Source organism: Pseudopipra pipra, chromosome 4 (genome assembly GCF_036250125.1).
Source record: "Pseudopipra pipra isolate bDixPip1 chromosome 4, bDixPip1.hap1, whole genome shotgun sequence".
Lineage (NCBI taxonomy): Eukaryota > Metazoa > Chordata > Aves > Passeriformes > Pipridae > Pseudopipra > Pseudopipra pipra.
The window spans coordinates 30,947,374-30,966,627 of record NC_087552.1 but is presented as its reverse complement, the minus strand read 5'-3'; the positions used below and the strand labels follow the sequence as shown (position 1 = coordinate 30,966,627).

The window sequence follows — 19,254 nt, the reverse complement described above, 5'->3', positions numbered from 1 at the left end:
AGTTTAAAGAAAAACTGAGAATACGTATCTAAATAGCTTTAAAAAAATAGAAGCCTAGCAATTAACAAACACCTACTACTACTTAAGGAAAGAAAAAGACAACCTTGCATTTCTCTTGATTTAAGCCAGTCTTGTGATCTGAATTGAGGGGTTCAAACTCTAAACACTAAGAGCTGCCCTTTCAATGAATTCACATTGCATGAATTTGGATTCATATTTAAATGCGTAATAGAAATTCAAGCCTGAACATCTAAGTGAATACAGCCACACTGTGAGGAGATAAGCTATGAATGAATAGCTTAATTGGACACTTGCAAAATTAACTTGTCAAAAGTAATTACTCCATACATGATCCAACTGGAAATGTTTTATATCAACCACAGCTTAAAAGAGTATTTAAGCTATTCCCTAGCCTTTAAAAGATATATTCCCAATATGCTGCCTATTTACTATGCTACTACCATGCATTTGCAAACCTTTCAAGCCTTCTGGTACAAAGAGACAACAAAGCCATTTTGTTCAGTTCTGAAGAGGTTAGCAGATATGCTGAATATATTTTTAATACAAATTTTATCATTCTTTCCTCTCCTTATGTTAGAGTAAAATCATCCTGGACATGTATGTTTGCTTTTTGTGTGTAACAGTAAAAATGGATTTAGAATGAAAAAACTAGAGACTGGGAGACATTTAGTGATTGGGAAAGACCAAGTAAACATAATCACAAGCAAGACACACAAGTAAGTGCTGTGTTTTTTCCAATTAATGTCTAATTCCATATTTCAAAAATTGTAAGAAAACAACAGACATGCTTTTGGGAAGAGGAGTCCAAGAGGAAGTTAAAATCTCTCCCTCTCAGGACCTAAAAGAAACAGCAAGCTTTGCGTAACTCATCTAGCAGTAATAAAATGCTTCCTGAACTAGACAGTTCCTATCTAGTACCATGAGATAGCAGACCATAATTGGAAAAACAGAATATCTTGATACACAGATCTATTTCTTTCATCCACACGTAAGGCAGCTGCATATCTATTCAAAGTAATGTGCCACTGAATTTCCATCTCGGTAATACAGGAAGCAGTAAACCCAAGCGTGCTGTTGAGGCCGGGTACATCACATAACCTTCCAATGCACAGTCACTACTGCACACCTGGCCTAGCAGAAAAGTTCTTCTGAAGAATTGTCCAGTGACTTGACAGAGTATCACTTTTCATCATAAGGGTACTATCCTGATGAGAAAAGCTTCCTATATAATCACTTTTGCATTGCCGTAACCTACACAGTAGCAGAAAAAGACAGAAGAGAAATCAAAAGTATTGTTAGAACAAAAGCCAGCAATGCATTCTCATGCTATTACCACTACTTAGGCCACTATAGTGAGAAAGAAAATACTAGTAGAGTAGAGAGAAAACTGTGCTACCATACTACAAATGCTAACATTTAGAGAGGAAAGAGAAGAAGGGCATATGGCAAAGCTAGAAGGGTTGGTCTCTCAAGTCCCTTAGGCAAAGCTGTTACTGCAGTTATCTAACATATGCTACCTCCACTGAGTTTGTTTTAGCAATGACTTGGGGAATTAACCCAAACTCTTACTGAAGCCCCACAGAGTTTTGTTTGAACAAGGCCTGTAGACGCAGACCCCCGACACAGTCTAAGCATACTGTGTTGTGCTGGCTTGTACTGAACTGAATTCCCCGCACATGCTGCCATACTGGACAAGGCAAGGAGGAAATATAAACTTCAAAGTTCACCCAATTTATTAAAACTAATGAGCCATTACCCCAATATGTGCAAAGCACACAACAACTCTTAGATTCTGGCTTCAGACTGCAGTTTAATAATCACTTACTGGAGCTAAAGCACCTCACTCCCAAAGCAGTTACTGACTGATTGGTTAATAAAAGTTTCTACAGGAAAATTTCACTTCCATAATGGAAGAATTTCATCTAATCTGAGATGATGTAATCAGTTACTGAAGCACTTCAGTCCCAAAGCAGTTACTGATCGACCAGTTAATAAAAGTTTCTATAGAGAGAATTTCTCTTCCACAATGGAAAAATTTAATCTCATCTTATCTAAGATGATGTAAAAAAAAAAAACAAACAACAAACCCAAACAAAAACTACCACACAAAACAAACAAAAAAACCCCTCCACAAAACCAAAAAAAGCCCATCAAACCCCAACTTTCCCTCACCCTGCAAAAGAAAAAAAAACAAAAAAACCCCAACAAACAAAACCCCAGCACTTATTTTTCTTACCTTTAAAATAATAGTAAAAGAGGCATTCTACTACCAATGTATTTTATACACTGGCATATAGCTTTAAAATGTCTGTTATCCACAAAACTGGACAATTATTCATACTTTTTCCAAAGAATAAATTGGAAGACAAAACCTCTGTGATATAATTTGTACAAAATACAATTCCAAGACTCTTCAATGGGTCGCTATCCCAGGTCACAGTTTAAAGAAAAATTAAAATACTTTGGTTAGTTATCAGCCTATTTCATATAGGCTGCAGTTACTGCTGGGCAGAAGTTCACACCAGTAAGCATGAACTGGTGGCACCACAAAAAAACCCAAGGACAGAATAAATGACACAAGATGAAATATTTGATTCAACACTGTCAGCATTGTCATTAGGACACTAGGATACACAGGTAACAAAACAGGAAATACGTTTGTTCTGCTTCTGTGTATTCTAGCCTGTTTTGTACCCAAAGGCACTCATTTCTCCAGGTTGTCACAGCCTGTCTCCATTTACAAGCTCTCAGTTAAGGGCTCTGACTAACACACTAACTATCTTCAGCAGGTCCATGGAGAAATCATAATCAAGATTCAAAAGCCATGAGTCAGTCTGTGGAAAAGAAAAAAAAAAAAAACACACCAAAGCAGCCAAACAAACAAAACCCCACAAAAAAGCAAAACCAACCCAAAACACAAACAAACAGCATTGTGAGATGGATGATTAATTTCAAGGGCACTGCCACTGTCAGGAAGAAGCAATGTTTACATTTTTTATTTTATTATAAGAAAAGTTAACAAACACATAGGTATGGCATAAATACATTACAGAGGGGAAAAACGCAAACAAACACCACAAACATTCTTGTCACTTCTTATCAAAAAGCAGAACATAACTCAGATTTTGCTTCAAATGCCACAGGCACTGTGGGAAGATGAGGACAGCAGTGCAGCCATAGAAGTAAAAAAAGAAAAATTTATGTACCAGAGTAAAGACATTGTATCCAGCAGGATAAGGGTTTCAACGTGTGTTCAAGCCCACCTGGCTTACACATAACAGGTGTATACAATTGAAAGCAAGGAATATACAAAAAATTTTGAAAATAACTAACTGCTTATAAATCAATCCTAAACAAGTAAAACAGAAGTCTGTGTTGTTGCATAGGAATAAGGCAAGACAGGGCTCACTTCAGGATCTGCAGCCTTATTCAAAGCTTTTGAACATTTATCTGTAGTATTTTCCTTCATTTGCATTTCTACTGTGCTTTTAGTGCAGTAATAAATCACAAAGTTCCATCTGGTCAACAGTTTTAGTTCGTATCCTCATTGCTTCAGAGAATTAAAAATAATCCTTAGTGTTAAGAACAATAAAGGCAGCCCCTAGAAGCACTGTGCTAAGCCTGAGGAATAAAATTTTTTTTAAATATAACCTCTTCAAATTGGCTTCAACCTACAAGTACTCTCACATTCTAAAGAAATCCCTCTGAAAAGGAGCACCTTGACAGGATTTAATATTTGAGACTATCTTTAGATTGGTTTTGATTAAAAAATTAATTTTAGACTAAACTAGTGTCACTATTATAACCAGCTTACTTCAAACATTATGTTGCTTGACAACTCTTAACCTATTCCTTCACTTTATTCATGACAGAGAAGTCAATAATAATTGAAGGTTTTGTTGATTATTAATACCCTCTCTTAGTCAGGGAAAACACTTTGATGCGTATTCCCAATTTGACTGTTCAGCTAAAATTTTCCTTCTTTAACAAATTTAGCATAGATCTTTGTGTCTGTTTTTTCCTAGGTTGGGCTGTCAGCTGGAATCTTATAAATGAGTATATGAAAGTTCTTGCTTGAGTATAAGTTATGTGAAACTATGCTGCTGAAATGTTAGGTCCAGGACACATTTATATATATAAAGTTATAAGATAGCCTGTAACAAGAGTTATGACTCCTAATTTAGGAAGTAGCAGGCCTCAGGCATAATGCAACTCTTTGAAAATTTCAGTTGAAAATTCTAAACAGAAGAAACAGAAAACACAAAAATGCAACACAAAAAGTAATGAAACACAAGAATAAGTTAGTCTCACTTCTAGGTGCTTTTTCCTCTGTCCTTCCACGTTCTTTACTATACAGAGGAAAACAAAAACCAAAGACTGGAAAGATATTTTAAAGGCTTTTTTGCAGATGCCAATACAACTAGAGAAAATGCATTAGTACATTTTAGATCAGCTGAAATATTATCAATCGCTTTCTTATGCATAATCATCACAGACAGTACACGCATGTGATTCATCCAATAAACTTACTGGACTCAAATTTAGATGCTTTAGTCTAGCCTCTGCTGTTTCCAAATGCAGTTTCCGCTGCCTGAAAAATACAGTATGAAAAAAACCCACTATAACATATTCCTTATAGACCAAACAATATCCAAACAGAAACCTGATATGATTCCTGAATTACAACTCAAGCATTTAGAAAACACTGTGTATTAAAACAGGCCCAAATCACAAGGAGTGATCACCCTGGAGGTAAATCATGCTGATTTCCAACCCAAAGAAATTAATCCCTAAGCAGCTAGAAATCATACCAAAGGTAGCATAGTCTCGTAACACAGACTTTCTAAAAACTCAATCAAGATGCAATAACAATATGGCAGCGATATACTTGGAAGTCCTCTTATGCCTACAATAGCGGAAAAATTAAGAGTTTAATTTATCACACAATAGGATTAGGGTAGTACTCACCATTAGACAAGCTAAGTGGTACAGAACTTCCTCAAGCACTGCCTCTGCCTTTGGAGGATGAATTGTAAAGTACCCCAGCTACGACAAGCCCACTAACCACATTGCTTCCAAGTCAGGGTCCTGAGATACAAGGAGCTACTCTGCACCTAAGTAGTAGTTTTCAAGATGGCTAGCACCTGATTCAAATCACAGGTGTAGTCAATGCACACTGCAGCACTCCCAGGCAAGACAAACTAGGTGAAAAGAAGTACAGAAAGGCTGTAATAAACGAGTTCCTCGTGGCTGAACCAGAGATACAGGTTCTCTTCAACAACACAGCCTCTGAGGAATAGTGAATTCACCTTCTACAGTAACATCAGTACCAGTATGTAACTTTCATTTTCTTTACTGTTTATAGAAATTGCTTTTGCATACATATTTCTTGTGGTGTTTTTTTTTTTCTAGCTAAGTCTGGCCTTTATTTTCAACTCATGAGTAATAACACTTTTACTAAATAAAATAAAATAAAATAAAATGGCACTACTTCTCAAGAAGGAAATCGATGCCATTTTGTACATTAACACATTTCGATACAAGACCCCTCGAACCATGAGGCCCTTGACATTACCCAGTCTATCACTGCACATATGCATGCACACATGCATGCACATGTAGTCAGCAGACCATAGAAGGCAGCTCTATTAGCTCCCTAAATACTCTTTCTTGTAGTCAGTAGAAATACCCTTTTCCAATCTGCGAGATCAGGTACATTTTTTCGTACATTTTGTACATCTGTCATCCCCCATTATTAATAGTTAAACAAGTTGAATCAATGCAGGCTGAAAATCATTGCCCTCACTAGTTGAAAGTGGCAGGAAAAAAAAAGAAAATGTCTCTCTTTACACCTGTAGCTAAAAAAAGGCTTTCAAGGTATAGAGGTGATCTTAGGGGCCTAAAAGTTTGAAAACATCCCTTACCATACTTTGCTTCCAAATTTAACAATGCTCCTCATTACTTTTTCCTGTAGGCCAATGTCTGATTATTTGGTACACTATGGATCTACTCTTCCAAAAGTCCTACCCTCCACTTCAAAATCTTAACAGAGGTTCCTGCCTGTTCCTTATTTCACATGCTGAAATAAGACACTGCAGGCAGACTGTGAGGTATCTTCCAAACACTCCAATCTGAATATCCCATTCCCTGTTATACTAAAAAGAGATCTCACAGTCCACAAAAGGACCAAGTATGCATGCTAAGTATGCCTTGCAAGAAAGCAGAGTCTAAAGCTCAGACCCTGTAAACTAAAACTCAGAGGGATCTTCTTTCAAATAAATGGGAGAGACTGAATCTTTATGGATTAAATGACATACTGTTGGGTTTTCGTTCTCTAGAAAATTCTAATTTCCTCTCAGGCATTGGTTAAACTCTTACAGCAATAGGAAATTCCGACTCAGAGCCAACTCTCCCCTGGATCTACCCTCTCTAAGACATAAGTCTGCATAGTTAGTAATGAACTATCATTGCACAAATCTTTATGCAGTGCTATTTTCCTATTCCAAGCCACAGCACGATCTATAAACACACTGCAAAGTCAAAGCTGCTGCCCAGGGTATATAAGGAACAAATATGTAGCCTTTTCTACCTCAAAGTAAGCTGCTGGGAAAGGCAATTATGCCCTTCTTGTCTGTGATTGGCCAGCTTCCTGTGTATGGATGTGTGAGCTTTCATTTATTACCTCCTGGGTTACCGGCACAAGGCTGCAAAGGAAAAGGGTTTTCTAATGGGATTTTTTTTTTCTGGAAAAGGAATTAAAATAGCAATGAGACAATTTAAATCACAAACAGTGGCACTTCCCAATCTTCCTCTCTATCTAAGACAAAAACTAATACAGCTAAAAGTTCCAGAGGAATAGTCTGGGGTGGATTTCAACCCCTCTCTGTTGTCTACTCCCTTCTAAATAATATGTGCAAAGGGCAGAAGTCTGTGCAATCAAGGCAGAGTAAGACTTTAAGTAACATGATTTTAATATTCATAAGGTTTTAACTTCTTAGACACTACTTATGAAATCTTCTATTACATCATAATAACAGTCTTAAAAGAAAGTCACATAATCTGAAACCTACCATTTTTACACCAGTAGAAATACTTTAGAGCTATATTCAGAACCTCTTTCCATAGCTGGGTCAAAATGACCTGCCAGTCCCTAAAAAGTATCAAAAAAACAATGAAATCCAGAGTTTGTGGAGGACAGTTGCAAAGAGAGTAAATTTGTTGCAGAAATAACAATCATACACTAAAGCTTTAGCCTAAAATGCATTTTTCATCACAATACCTTGCATAGGCCCTTACTAAGTCATATCAGAATTATCAAAAACTCTTACCTATTTCATTGGCCTAAAGACTGCTACACAGGCTTTATATTGTTAGCTCATATGTGAAGAAGTTTATAGCAGGAGAGAAGGAAAAGGGTTACTCCAGTTCTTTCAGACACCACCGCATGTCCCAGATGACCTGATCTCTCCCTTTCTTCTTTACTGGAAAGGAATTTTTTCTTTGTCACACTTTGTTGTACAAGGGAGGGATATTCCCCAAGAAAAGGAACATGACAAACTAATTAAAACAAGGTTATATTGTACAAACAACTATAGATCAGTGTCTGCTGAAGGTATCTCTCAACTGGTTCTTTCTATAAAGAACTTCCAGTTAATTTAACTTGTTTACAATATAAATATATTGGAAAATAAGTGCTCTTGAACATCAATTATAAAACATTTCCTTATTTGGATAAATTAAATTGTACATGATTCTGAACCATTGAGCATGTTGTATTTGAGCCCAATTGGGAAGACAAGAGGGTGTAGGGGCTGCAAGATACTGTCAAGTGCTTGTGTGCACCACTGTCCTCTGCTGGAGGAAGTCAGCCTCACCCACGTGTTTGTGACTGATCAACTCCTGTTGGCAGTAGACGACATAGAGCAAAGATGACATAAGCAACAGCTTATGTTCATTCCCATTTAAGCTCCACAGGCCCGTGTCTTAAGATGGAAGGTCATTAATTTTATTGTCTGTGACACGTAGCTGTGTAAACATTTAAGGTGTTTGCATCTGCCCTGGACAGCGTTCTCTATTACCGTGGACCTGCAGAGACTGGACCTTGCAGTTCACAAGAAGATCCAAGACTTCAACCGTATGGTACCTTATCATTCGATGCCCAAGGATTGCAAACTACCGCCTATAAAACAGCGGCTGGTTTTGTACCAGCGCGAACCCAGAGGAAAACCACACACAGGCATCTGTGAGGACCTGAGCCGCCTAAGACATTTCAAAAAACAGCTACAAGAGAGTCACGAACGCAGCGCCTGCCTCCAGCTTCAGCATTCCCGGGACAGGCGTTCCCAGACGAGGCACACAATCCGCATTCCCAGTTATCTTTGGCGGCGCCAGGGCGAGCGGCCTGATGGGAGTTGTAGTCCGCCCTCTCCGCTCCGCGCCGCCATCCCGGACTGCATTTCCCAGGGGGCGCTGCGGGAGCCTCTGTGCCGTCAGCAGGGCCGTGGCGGCCATGGCGGCGCGGGCTTGCGGCGGGGCCTGGCGCCGGGGCTGGCAGCACGGCGGGGGGGTGCCCGGGCCCGTTCTGAGTCCTTTTCCCCGCGGGCAGCGGGCTGTCGCCTGTAATGCGAGAGTCGGGGCGGTGCCGCCGGGGAAGAGCGGGTACGGTGCCGGGAGAGGGGCGGGTGGAGGTGGATCCCCCCTAGGGCATCCCGCCCTCCGGGTGGAGCCGCAGGGTGGGGGCACGGGAGCGGCGGTGACAGGGACAGGTCCCGGGCTAGGTGCTCTTCTGAGCAGAGTAATGCGTGTACAGCTTGCAGGTGGCTGGCAGCACCTTGTGAACGCGTGTTTGTGTCGCATCCCTCCCCAGAGCCCACACAGTGGTTGCCGCGGCAGCGGGGCCGTGGCTCTTGGCACGTTCGGCTGCGATAAGAGCCCGCGCCTGCGATAAGAGCCCGCGGGAGCACCCGCGTGTGCGGAGTGTGAGCAGCGAGAGCTGCACCAGCGCTCCCGAGCGTGGTTTCAGGGGTCGTGCTGGTCCAGAGGAGGCTGTCTCTCCCAGTGCAGGATTGTGAGACTTTGGGCAGCGTGCCTTTCATTCCTGGTGCAACTGAAAGTTACGGCATGAACAAGTTCTGCTGTTCTTTGGTGAGCCAGAGGTTTTTCTCTGCACAGCTGATCACCTCATGAAAGTTGCGCAGACACCGGCATAAGCGTGCTGCTGATTGTTTACAGACACACAGAAACATAATCCTGGAACAAACATGGGTGAAGCTTCACGCTTCTTATCAGCGTTGTTAGCAGGACTCGAGGGCTGACTGCAGCACCTGCCTTTTCCTCTGAGTGTAAGCCAAGACACTGATTAAGCGAAGCCTGGTGTAATTTTTAATGTCAAGATATGATGGAGATGCATTTCTAAAGAATGCTTGAAACGATAAAATGAATTTGTCTCCAAAATTTGAAAAAACCCTACATTTTTCTCTAGACCTTAAAGCACTTTTATAGATAGTTGAAAACACCAAAGAAAATGCTGTGTTTTGGTGAAAGAAAATGTATTAGCTCCTTTAGGCACCTGAACCTTAATCTTTTATGATAATATTATTATACTTAAAGCAGTGATATAAGTGACACCTGCATCACTAGTTTGGTGTTTGTAGGGATGTCCTCTGCTGTTGAAGGGCAGATGGAGAACTAAAATCCTGGCAACGTATTATGTTCACCTTTGGAAGGAACACTGTACTTGATGTATTCGTTTGATGTTTTTTCATAGCTTGCTTATCTCCTGTAGCTATCTGGGTACTCGTGCTGCTGAAGTATTCTGCCATAGAAATGTGATTTCATCACTGAAATATTATTTGTGCCACTTCATTTGTACAAGGCCAGATAATTACTTAGAAAAACTGTCAAGCAATTCATACTGTAAAGGTGACCTTTTCCTCTTGTCCATATAAAGGTTATGGATGTGAGAATTGCAATTACTTTTTAGATAATATGGAGAAGCTTTATTCTGTGGAATACGCTCAGAGAATAGTAGCTCTCTAGTTGAAATGATGATTTCTCTATTACCAGATTACTAATGTTTATGCTAATATACTGCTAACGCTGCTCTGGAGAGCCACCTTTCCCAGCATGCAAGTGACTAGCTGGCAAAGAATACATAATTTATTATGCCACCTGTCTGTTGGAGATTTATCAAACTACCTGAGAAGTAATTCATATTTATGATGATTTTGTGATTTTCATGAGGCACCAAATTAGGGTTCATCCAGCATGCAAGTGTGCCTCATTAATTTCTCTAAGATTCCTCATGTAAGGAAAAATTAAAAGTTTCAAACCATTACATTTCCTTTTTTTATTACATTCTTTTTTGCGTATAATGAAGACACTTTGCCATATAGTCCCCCCATATATTGTCAAGTAGTCTCTTTTCTGCAGTATTGCAGCACAACTTTTTCCATTACACTGTAGATGTATTTGCAACATCATTTACAATATTTTTACAATTACATTTTAATTTTTGTTAATAAATGAGGAGTTTTTAATTCTTGTATTTCTAGGTGTTTGTGGGTTTTAATGTCATCTATATTTAAACTGGTTTTCCCTCCTTTTCTTTCCTTTTCAGTCTTGCTCCATGGGTACCAGTCGTGGGTCTGGAAATTCATGCACAGATCAGTTCCAACTCAAAACTTTTCTCTGGTTCCCAAGTCCAGTTTGCAGCACCTCCTAACTCTTTGGTGTCTTTCTTTGATGCTTCTTTACCAGGAACTTTACCAGTAAGTTAAGCTACAGTTTAATTTATGTCAGGATTAATGTCAGACAACTTTGCATATGTTTCTAATATTTTATTCTTCCCAAGATTTGACTATGGAGCTGCTTTCACCTAGTTGTCTAATTTCTGGTTGTTTGATAACCTGAGATGCCTAGTAAAGTTTCTTTTCAATTTCCTCATTCCCTGGTTATTGCCCCAGATACTTGATATCCTCTGCAAGGGAAAAAAATTAGGAGTGTCTTCAACATGCTGAATGAATCGCAGTATTTCTCTGAGGCCAGAGGGGGTGTGTTTGGTTAGTATGCCACACAGGAAATTCCTTAAATATGAGAGATGCTTAAAGCCCTATGAGAGAAGAATATCTTAGATTTCTGAGTGGCCATTTGATGTTACTTTGCCATATGTTTGTTTATGTAGCTGTCATTCGCCGTTTGGAATGTCTCACTATGGAGGTACTTTGCTTCCTAAGTAGAAAGTCTCTGACTTAGGAAAGTGTAAACCATTGATATTTCCAGAGCAAAGCAATTATTAAAAAAAAAAGTAATCTCTGTGAGACATTGTGGAATAATAGGTCAGAATAGCTAGCTAGCACTTAGCAATGAGGTTTATTAGTGCAAACATAATAAGTGTTTGAATTCACAGCTTAATTATAACCGTGATGGCTATGACAGTACTGCTCTAGAATTCTCTGAGAATTTAACAAGTTTAATAAAAAATTAATGGTTAAAAAATTATAACATAAGCTCTTGCTATACAGTGAAAATAAATATTGAATAGACTTACTATTGCCACATGCAACAAGCATGCAGAGACTATAATGGGGTCTAATTATTTAATGCAGAAGCATTTCACTGAGTATATGCATTAGAGTGGAGGTGTGAATTCCAGTTGCAGATATGTATTTTTTTAATCCAGTGAAAGCTTTTCATCTGCATAAAACAGCCTTAAATAATATTCTGAAACCAAGGATTAACTTATGGCTGAATTTCTAGGGTCTCAGTATATATCATGTGATCCTTAAAAAGGGAAATTATTTGGTATCTTCATTCCGTATTTGCAAAGGTATTGAAAACTAAGGAAGTGAAGTTTAGATGTCGATAAAATTTAGGCTTCAGTCTGGTCACAGTGGCAATTCAGGGCTGAGTTTCAGACCTAACTATATGAAAATTCTGGAAACTTTGCAGAGATAGTGTGAATCTTACGCAATCATTTGGTTTTAAAAGAATCTAGTTAGACTTAAAGACAGAAAATGAGTTCCTTTCATTTGGGGCAGAGCTAGGTTAGGTAGTCACAAAATATAAAAGAGTTCAAGATTGTGGTTTTAGACCATCTACTTAACCTTCTGTTAATGCACAGAAATCCTCTTAAATTGTCTAATGCTTATCTTTAGTCAAGTAGAAAAGCTGTTCTTGAGTGAAGAAAAATTAGTGTTTATGAAGAGTTTAATTTTTCTGTATGTTACTATTAAGGGTGGTGTGTATGTGTGTGTCTTTTTCCTTTATTAAAGTGCTTTAAAATGAGGCTTGTTATGACCTTTGCGAGAAACCCCCAGTACGTGGGGGCTTCGGTAGAGAATATAACTACACCTGAAAAGCAAAAGGCCAGGACGGTTAGGTTCATTTAAAAGTGGTGATGCTGCGTTTAAGTTCTACCAGCTGCTTTTATCTATACAAAGAGAAGAAATATTTTTATTAGTGTAGTGTTAGTGAACATAGAGTTGAAAGTGAATGTTACGAAATACACGTTCCTGCATGTTGGAATGTGATGCAAAATCCAGTCAGTAGTCGTAGCTTTATTTTCCCATTGTACTTGCACTGGTCAGAGACCAGTGTTTGTTCTGGGATCAGTTGGGCTTGTTTTCCATGTGTAAACTTTTATATGTCAGTAGTATCTAAAGAAGAATTGGATTTTGAGGAATTTTGAGAGATGGAGGGTCATTTTTGAAAATTCGAAGTATTTGTAAAAAAAAAAAGCAAACAAACAAAAATCGTTTTAACAAATGTTACTAGGTTACTGCCTAACAAGACTACTTAGAAGGTAAATATTCGGCCTTTCCTTTGGACTCTGTTTTGTTGAGAAATGGAAAAAATAGGAGGGAAGTTTTTATACAGTAATTGTGCTGTCCCTAGCAGAGAATAATTGCTGTTTTAAACTGAGAACTGTAGGGACAGTTTTCATTGTCACAGGGATTAAATTTACTGTGTGACCACAAGATGGTTTTGATAGACAGTTGTGCTAGTATTTGCCACTTCTCAGTGGCACCAGAAATGATGGTGCTATTAGCACAGGGGAGCTTTTCTGGTTGCCATACATTACTGGGTCACTAATGAGTGTAGGCGTGAGCCTTTGCTGTGCTCTACTCAGGAGGGGTGAAATTAGAAGAATGTATTTAGCTCTCCTCCATCTTTCCTCTTCATATTTTCTTCCCGTAATATTAATACAGCTTATTTTATGCTCCTGCTGCAAGTAGGCCTTAGGAGGACCATCACAGTGTTAGTGTCATGACCATTTCACTGTGCTGTGCTCATGAAGTGCCTCTGAGATACAGCTATAAGCAAGAAAAGCTATGCAGGTGCACTCCTATTTGGCGTGGGACAGAAAATAATTATTATAGAATCACAGAATCATGGAAAGGACCATGATTGAGTGGAAAGAACCTTAAAGATCATCTAGTTCCAGCTCCCCTGCCATGGACAGGGATACCTTTCACTAGACCAGGTTGCTCAAAGCCCCATCCAACGTGGCCTTTAACAATTCCAGGGATGGGGCATCCACAGCTGCTCTGGGTAACCTGTGCCAGTGCCTCAACACCACCCTCACAGTAAAGAATTTCTTCCCAACATCTAATCTAAACCTGCCCTCTATCAGTTTAAAGCCATGCTCTATCATTACAGGGCCTTGTAAAAAGTCCCTCTCCAGCTCTCTTGTAGGCCCCCTTTAGGTACTGGAAGGCTACTGTGAGGTCTCACTGGAGCCTTCTCTTCTCCAGGCTGAACACTCCCAACTCTCTCAGCCTGTCTTCTTAGGAGAGCTGCTCCAGCCCTTTGGTCACCTTCATGGCCCTTCTCTGGACTTGCTCCAGCAGGTCCACATCTTTGTTGTGTTGCAGGCCCTGGAGCCTGACACAGTGCTCCAGGTAGAGTCTCACAAGAGTGGAGTAGTGTGGGAGAATCAACTCTCTTGACCTGCTGGCCACACTGCTTTTGATGGAGCCCAGAACATGGTTGGCTTTCTGGGCTACAGATGAGCATTGCTTGCTCATGTTGAGCTTCATCAGTCAACACCCCCAAGTCCTTCTTCTCCAGGCTGCTCTTAATCCATTCTCGGCCCTCAATCCATTCTCTGCCCAGCCTGTTTTGGTGCTTGGGATTGCCCTGACCCAAGTGCAGGACCTTGCACTTGGCCTTGTTGAACTTCATGAGGTTTGAGCAGCCCCACCTCTCAGGCCTCTGGATGGCATCCCTTCTCTCCAGCCTGTTGACCACACCACACAGCTTGATGTTGTCAGTGAACTTGCTGAGGGAGCACTCGATCCCACTGTCCATGTCACTGACAAAGACTTTAAACAGCACTTGTCCCAGTACCAACCCCTGAAGAACCACCACTCTTTACTGGTCTCCACTTGGACAGCAAACTGTTGACTGCAACTTTTTGAGTGTGACTACCCAGCCAATTCCTTTTACATTGAGTGGTCCATCTGCTGAATCCATGTTTTTCAAGTTTAGAGACTAGATGTCATGTGAGACAGTGTCAGATGCTTTGCACAAGTCCACCAATGCTGTAACCCTTTTGTAGAAGGCCACCAAATTTATCAGGCACAATTTGTCCTTAGTGAAGTCTTGTTGTCTGTCACCAATCACCTCATTATTTTCCATGTGCCTTAGCATCATTTCTGTTGGCTCCATGGTCTTACTGGGCACTAAAGTAAGACTGACCAACTGAAACTGACTGATGTGGCACATCTTTGATTAAAAAAGTAGATTTGGAAGTAGTGAGACTGAATGGCAAATCCCATGCTACTGAGCACACTTTTTGTGCCCTGTGATGATGAAGCCCCTCACCACCAGACCAGACAGCATCTTACTCAAATTACTATAAGGCTGTCCCTTCTTTGGGCCTACATCAGACTACAAACATTACATTTCATGTAATGAAATGTGCAAAGGCCTGGTTTTTTACCTTGTGAATGGACTCGGCAGTGATCTCAGCTTGGTGTCTTCAGAGGAAGTATTATGCTATATGTGGTAGCAAGTAGTGCATCACACCTGCAGACTGAACTAAAATTCTTCTGTGGATCCATGAAGATGGTTGCACTCCCAGTCTGATTCAGCCTTTTTGAAAATTCTAAGGGTCTTTATAAAGGTTTTTAAAACTAAGATTAGGCTCACAGAAAGGGAATCCATGGTTATCTATTGTCATGATTGAGGTAGCTGACTAAAGGTTAATTGTAGCTCAGACACAGAAATAAGGTAGTAGATCTGGTAGCTAAAGGCTGAAACCTTTTTGTCTGCATTTAGTCTTTGTTGCATGTTTTACTTATGTCTCTTGCATGACAGTAGTGAAAGCATGATCCTATTGTAGGCAGTCTTTTGTAGGCAAGTGTACAAAGAAATAATCTAGGATTTACATAACCAAGGTTTAAATTAATAAGATTTGAATGAATATTAGCCGCACAGTCTTAAGTATTTTGAATTTTTTAATACCTTCTCATGCATTTGAATTTCATTTTCTTCACAGTGTGAACAGCATCTGTTTTATCCTTTTTTGCGAGTTTTCAGAAACACCCGGTAATGAACAATCTCTTTTTTTAATGAAGAAAAGATAAATACCCTCTGACCTTGGAAGAAACAGAGTAAGGTCTGTGTTAAACACTCCTGTAGAGTATCATGAGATGCATGGCTTTATCTGAATATATAATTTTTTCCTGTTCCACTGGACATCAAGGGCTTGACAACTCGCTCATTGCTGCTGTCTTGTACTCAGATTTTCATATCTTCTTGTTTTTAACTCGTTTAATTTCCCCTCTGTAAACAGTATAGAGGGACGCATTTTGGCCCTGCTTTGTCTTCTCTCACTTGTATAATGACAGTCAGGCAACTGGATATGCCTTTTCATGGAAGAGAGTGGTGCTAGAGCAGCTTGATATCAGCCCGTGTTCCTTCTGGCATTGCACCACTGGCAACCTAAACTCCAAACTCGGGCTTCTCCAAAGGTGAGGAATGTCAGCGCAGCTCTGCGCAGTAGCTGAGAGCACGCGTGTTTTACTGTTGCCTTCCACACCTTGTGATGCTGTACTGCTGAGATGGCTGCCCAGGGATGGGACAGGGCTAGTACCCAGTTTGGGATTGTAAAGGGTGTTTCCTATAATGACACTGCATCCATCTGTTCTTGTCAGTGGCAGATACCCAGCGTTTTTCCAGATGTTTTGGGTGACAGATTATCAGACTTTAAAAACATGTACAATTCATCACAATATATGGGATTTATCTGATGCATTTGCTTTCAAAAGCACTCAGAGGTTTGTGTGAGATTTTGGTGGATCTGTCAGCTATTCATATGGGAACAGAAACAGCATTTTAGACCAGAATCTATACTTTACAGCTTGAAACTAGATTTTTTTGATATCCTGTGCCTGTTAAATCTGGAGGTTGCAGCAACTACTTTACCAACATGTGCTTGCAGTTTTGTTTTGACATTCCTGCTGGCATGCATGTGAATTTACTCCCTTCTTATACTACTTTGTTTTGAAAAAAACTTTGCTTCTTAGCGTGACTTTTGATGACTAGAGTTTAAATTGTATGCCCTTTTGATGGGGAACTGCCCAATCTTCTGATTGTTGTATGCACGTTGGTTTAGCTTCCGCTATATAAATTTTCTTCTATTCTTTGAAACCACGTGATGCCTGGGTTGTTGCTCTCCTCTAAAAATAAGTTAGTGGCACTGCCTGAAGAGAAAAGTGAATTCATACTTTTTTTAAACCATTTACTTACGTCTAGGTTCACTTAAACTGTTTGTTGTTTATTTCAATAAAACTGCAGTAACTGTATTTAGGGAAAAGGAGATATTTTCTTAGAAATTGATGGTACCTTTCTGTTGCAGTCCTTTCTTTACTGATAATATTTGGGTTTACGATGCATTGTGACTCTTAATCAGCGATTCAGAGTCTTTTGTTGTTCACACAGTTCCGGCTTGCTGGACTTGCAGTTTCAGAAAGCCTCTGTAAAGGAAATCCCACATAATTTAGAAAAAAAACGAGGGAAGTGAAATAGGCTTTCAAGTCGTTGCTCCCTGAGGATGCCTTTGCAGTTCATAGATCCTGAAATTTCTGAGTTCATGATAGATTAAAGCCTACCTACCTGATTTCAAGCTATTAATCAGTTCAAAGCTGTTGTGCTGGTCAGAAGAGGTCTTTGAAAGATTAGGCAGGCTGGCTTCAGGTGCCTTTCAGGATTGCATTATGGTGTGGGTTGTTCCTCATTCTATTTCTTTGCCTTTCATAGGATCATTCACAGCCCCGGGTTTACCTGTGGAACTCACCTCCTTCACTGCCCTCTGAGAAGTGGTTTCCTCAGTCACTGCCGTTGCTTAGCTCAACTTTATTTCGTGCTTAACTGTAGGCCATTTTTCCTGGAGATGTCTCTGCTCTTGTGCTTTGAAGTGTTTGATGACAGTTGTTGCTCTTCTCTCAAGCTTTGAAAGAGTCCCCTGTAACGTTTTCTCTTGCTTTTTGCTGTGTCTCATGTATTCGTGTGTATTTCTGAGACTCATTCTGTGTATTTTAATCTTTACATCAAGGTTTACAATTCATATAGTCCTTTGTCTCCTTAGCACCTTGGTAACTGTTGAGCTCTCTCCCAGTTTCTTATTCTTGTGGGCTCTCCTGTTCACCCTTAACAGGTCCCTCTGGCTGATGTAAACTTGCCAGTTAAAATGGCATTGAGCTGATAAAACATCTTGCTATCACTTATTTCAGTAGATCCTTCAGTGCTGTTATCTATATATTTTCTCTTACCTTGTTTTGTGGGGGTTTTTTGTTGCTTTACCTTTTGCTTTACATAGGTATTTTTCTACTTCGTAGTGGGGAGCAGGAGTTTGCAGTATCTTGTTTTCTTCCTTTCACACAGTTCTGTTACTGCAGTTATTGTGCCATCTTTGATACTTTTGGACAGCACAACCATTACATGACAACTGGACATATCGGTGTCCCCTCCTTCTGAATTCAGTTGGAAATTGCTGCTGAAATGCACACCAGCTTTTTGCAGTAGCTTTTCTCGGTGGGCTGGGAATTTCTCAAAGTTGGACCTGTGAGGGGATTTATTGGTACAAATTTCTGTTGCTTCTGTTATGAGTCACTACACATGCTCTAGCTTCCTTAAATGTTTGATTTTATTTAATTTTTTCACAGTATGTAGACAGTCTAGTTCCAGGTGACCCCCTTTCAGGAAATCCAAGGTGGTATACTGTGTATATGTGTATGTAAGCAGTGCTCTCTTAATCAAAAGTTTCATGATTCCACTAATTTCTTAGCGTCTTAACTTTGCAAACTGACATCTTGCTGCTTCATTCTTCTTCTTAACAATTTTTTTCAAGATTTTTTTCATTGAAAGGTATTTAAGGAAGTGTTGTCCAACAATAATAACAGATAATGGTAGACTGGGTCTTTGTTCTCTTCATGATTAGCTGTCTTGAGTATAATGTTGCATAGCTGTCAGGTTTATGTATTTTCTTTAAAACTTATCTTGGTGCAATTAGGCTGTAATTGGTTCCTGGGGTAAAATTAACTTCTTCGTGTTCTCTCTGATTATCAGTCACCTTGCCACCTTAAACATGACTGTATTTGATTTTGAGAGGATTGTGTAAACTTCTGCAAGTGGTGTTTATTAGTTACATGTGTGGATTTTGCCACTTGGACCATTGTTTTCTATACAGAAACACTAATTTTGCAATTTTGCTGCCAAGTTCAGCCAAATTTGCCTCCAAAAAGATTTAGGCTTGTAGACGTTTTTTGTGAATGTATTAGCAAGCATATGAAGAGGAAATTATTGATTGAATCTCCCCATTGATGTCAGCTTTATTTGGCCTGCTGCTCTTCAGATATTTATGACACATGATACTCATTTTGGGATGTTTGATGAAATGACAAGAAGATGGGGAAATCATGGAGGAGAGAGTTTTGGGGTCACTGCTTATGTAAAACAAACTAGGGATGTTATTCAGAGATTATTCTCTGTTGATTCTGCTGTTCCAGAACAACTTTGTTAATTTGCTTTCTTAATAGCTCTTTGCAAGACTTGTCACATATTGTTTTCCTGAATCAATGAATTCTTGTATCAACGTGTGAAAGACCACTTCTGGTTTACTCCCATTTGTATGTTGTGCTCGCTTAAGAGACCTAAGTCAGCCTGCAGGGAAAGGTGGCTACCTTTCTGAGGAACAAATAAGCATATTTCAGGAGACAGCAGTTGGAG

General features: G+C 39.7%; 1 protein-coding gene across 4 annotated transcripts in view; it reads left to right on the top strand.

Annotated features, from left to right (window-relative positions):
* Positions 1-8,410: 8,410 nt before the first annotated feature.
* GATB (glutamyl-tRNA amidotransferase subunit B) overlaps positions 8,411-19,254 on the top strand; it is a 43,277-nt gene continuing 32,433 nt past the window's right edge. For all 4 annotated transcript variants that reach the window (XM_064652230.1, XM_064652229.1, XM_064652228.1 and 1 more), the window contains exons 1-2: positions 8,411-8,679; positions 10,640-10,790. In XM_064652230.1, the coding sequence (XP_064508300.1) occupies positions 8,426-8,679; positions 10,640-10,790 (405 nt within the window). In that variant the 5' untranslated portion in view covers positions 8,411-8,425. The remainder of the gene's footprint in view (positions 8,680-10,639; positions 10,791-19,254) is intronic.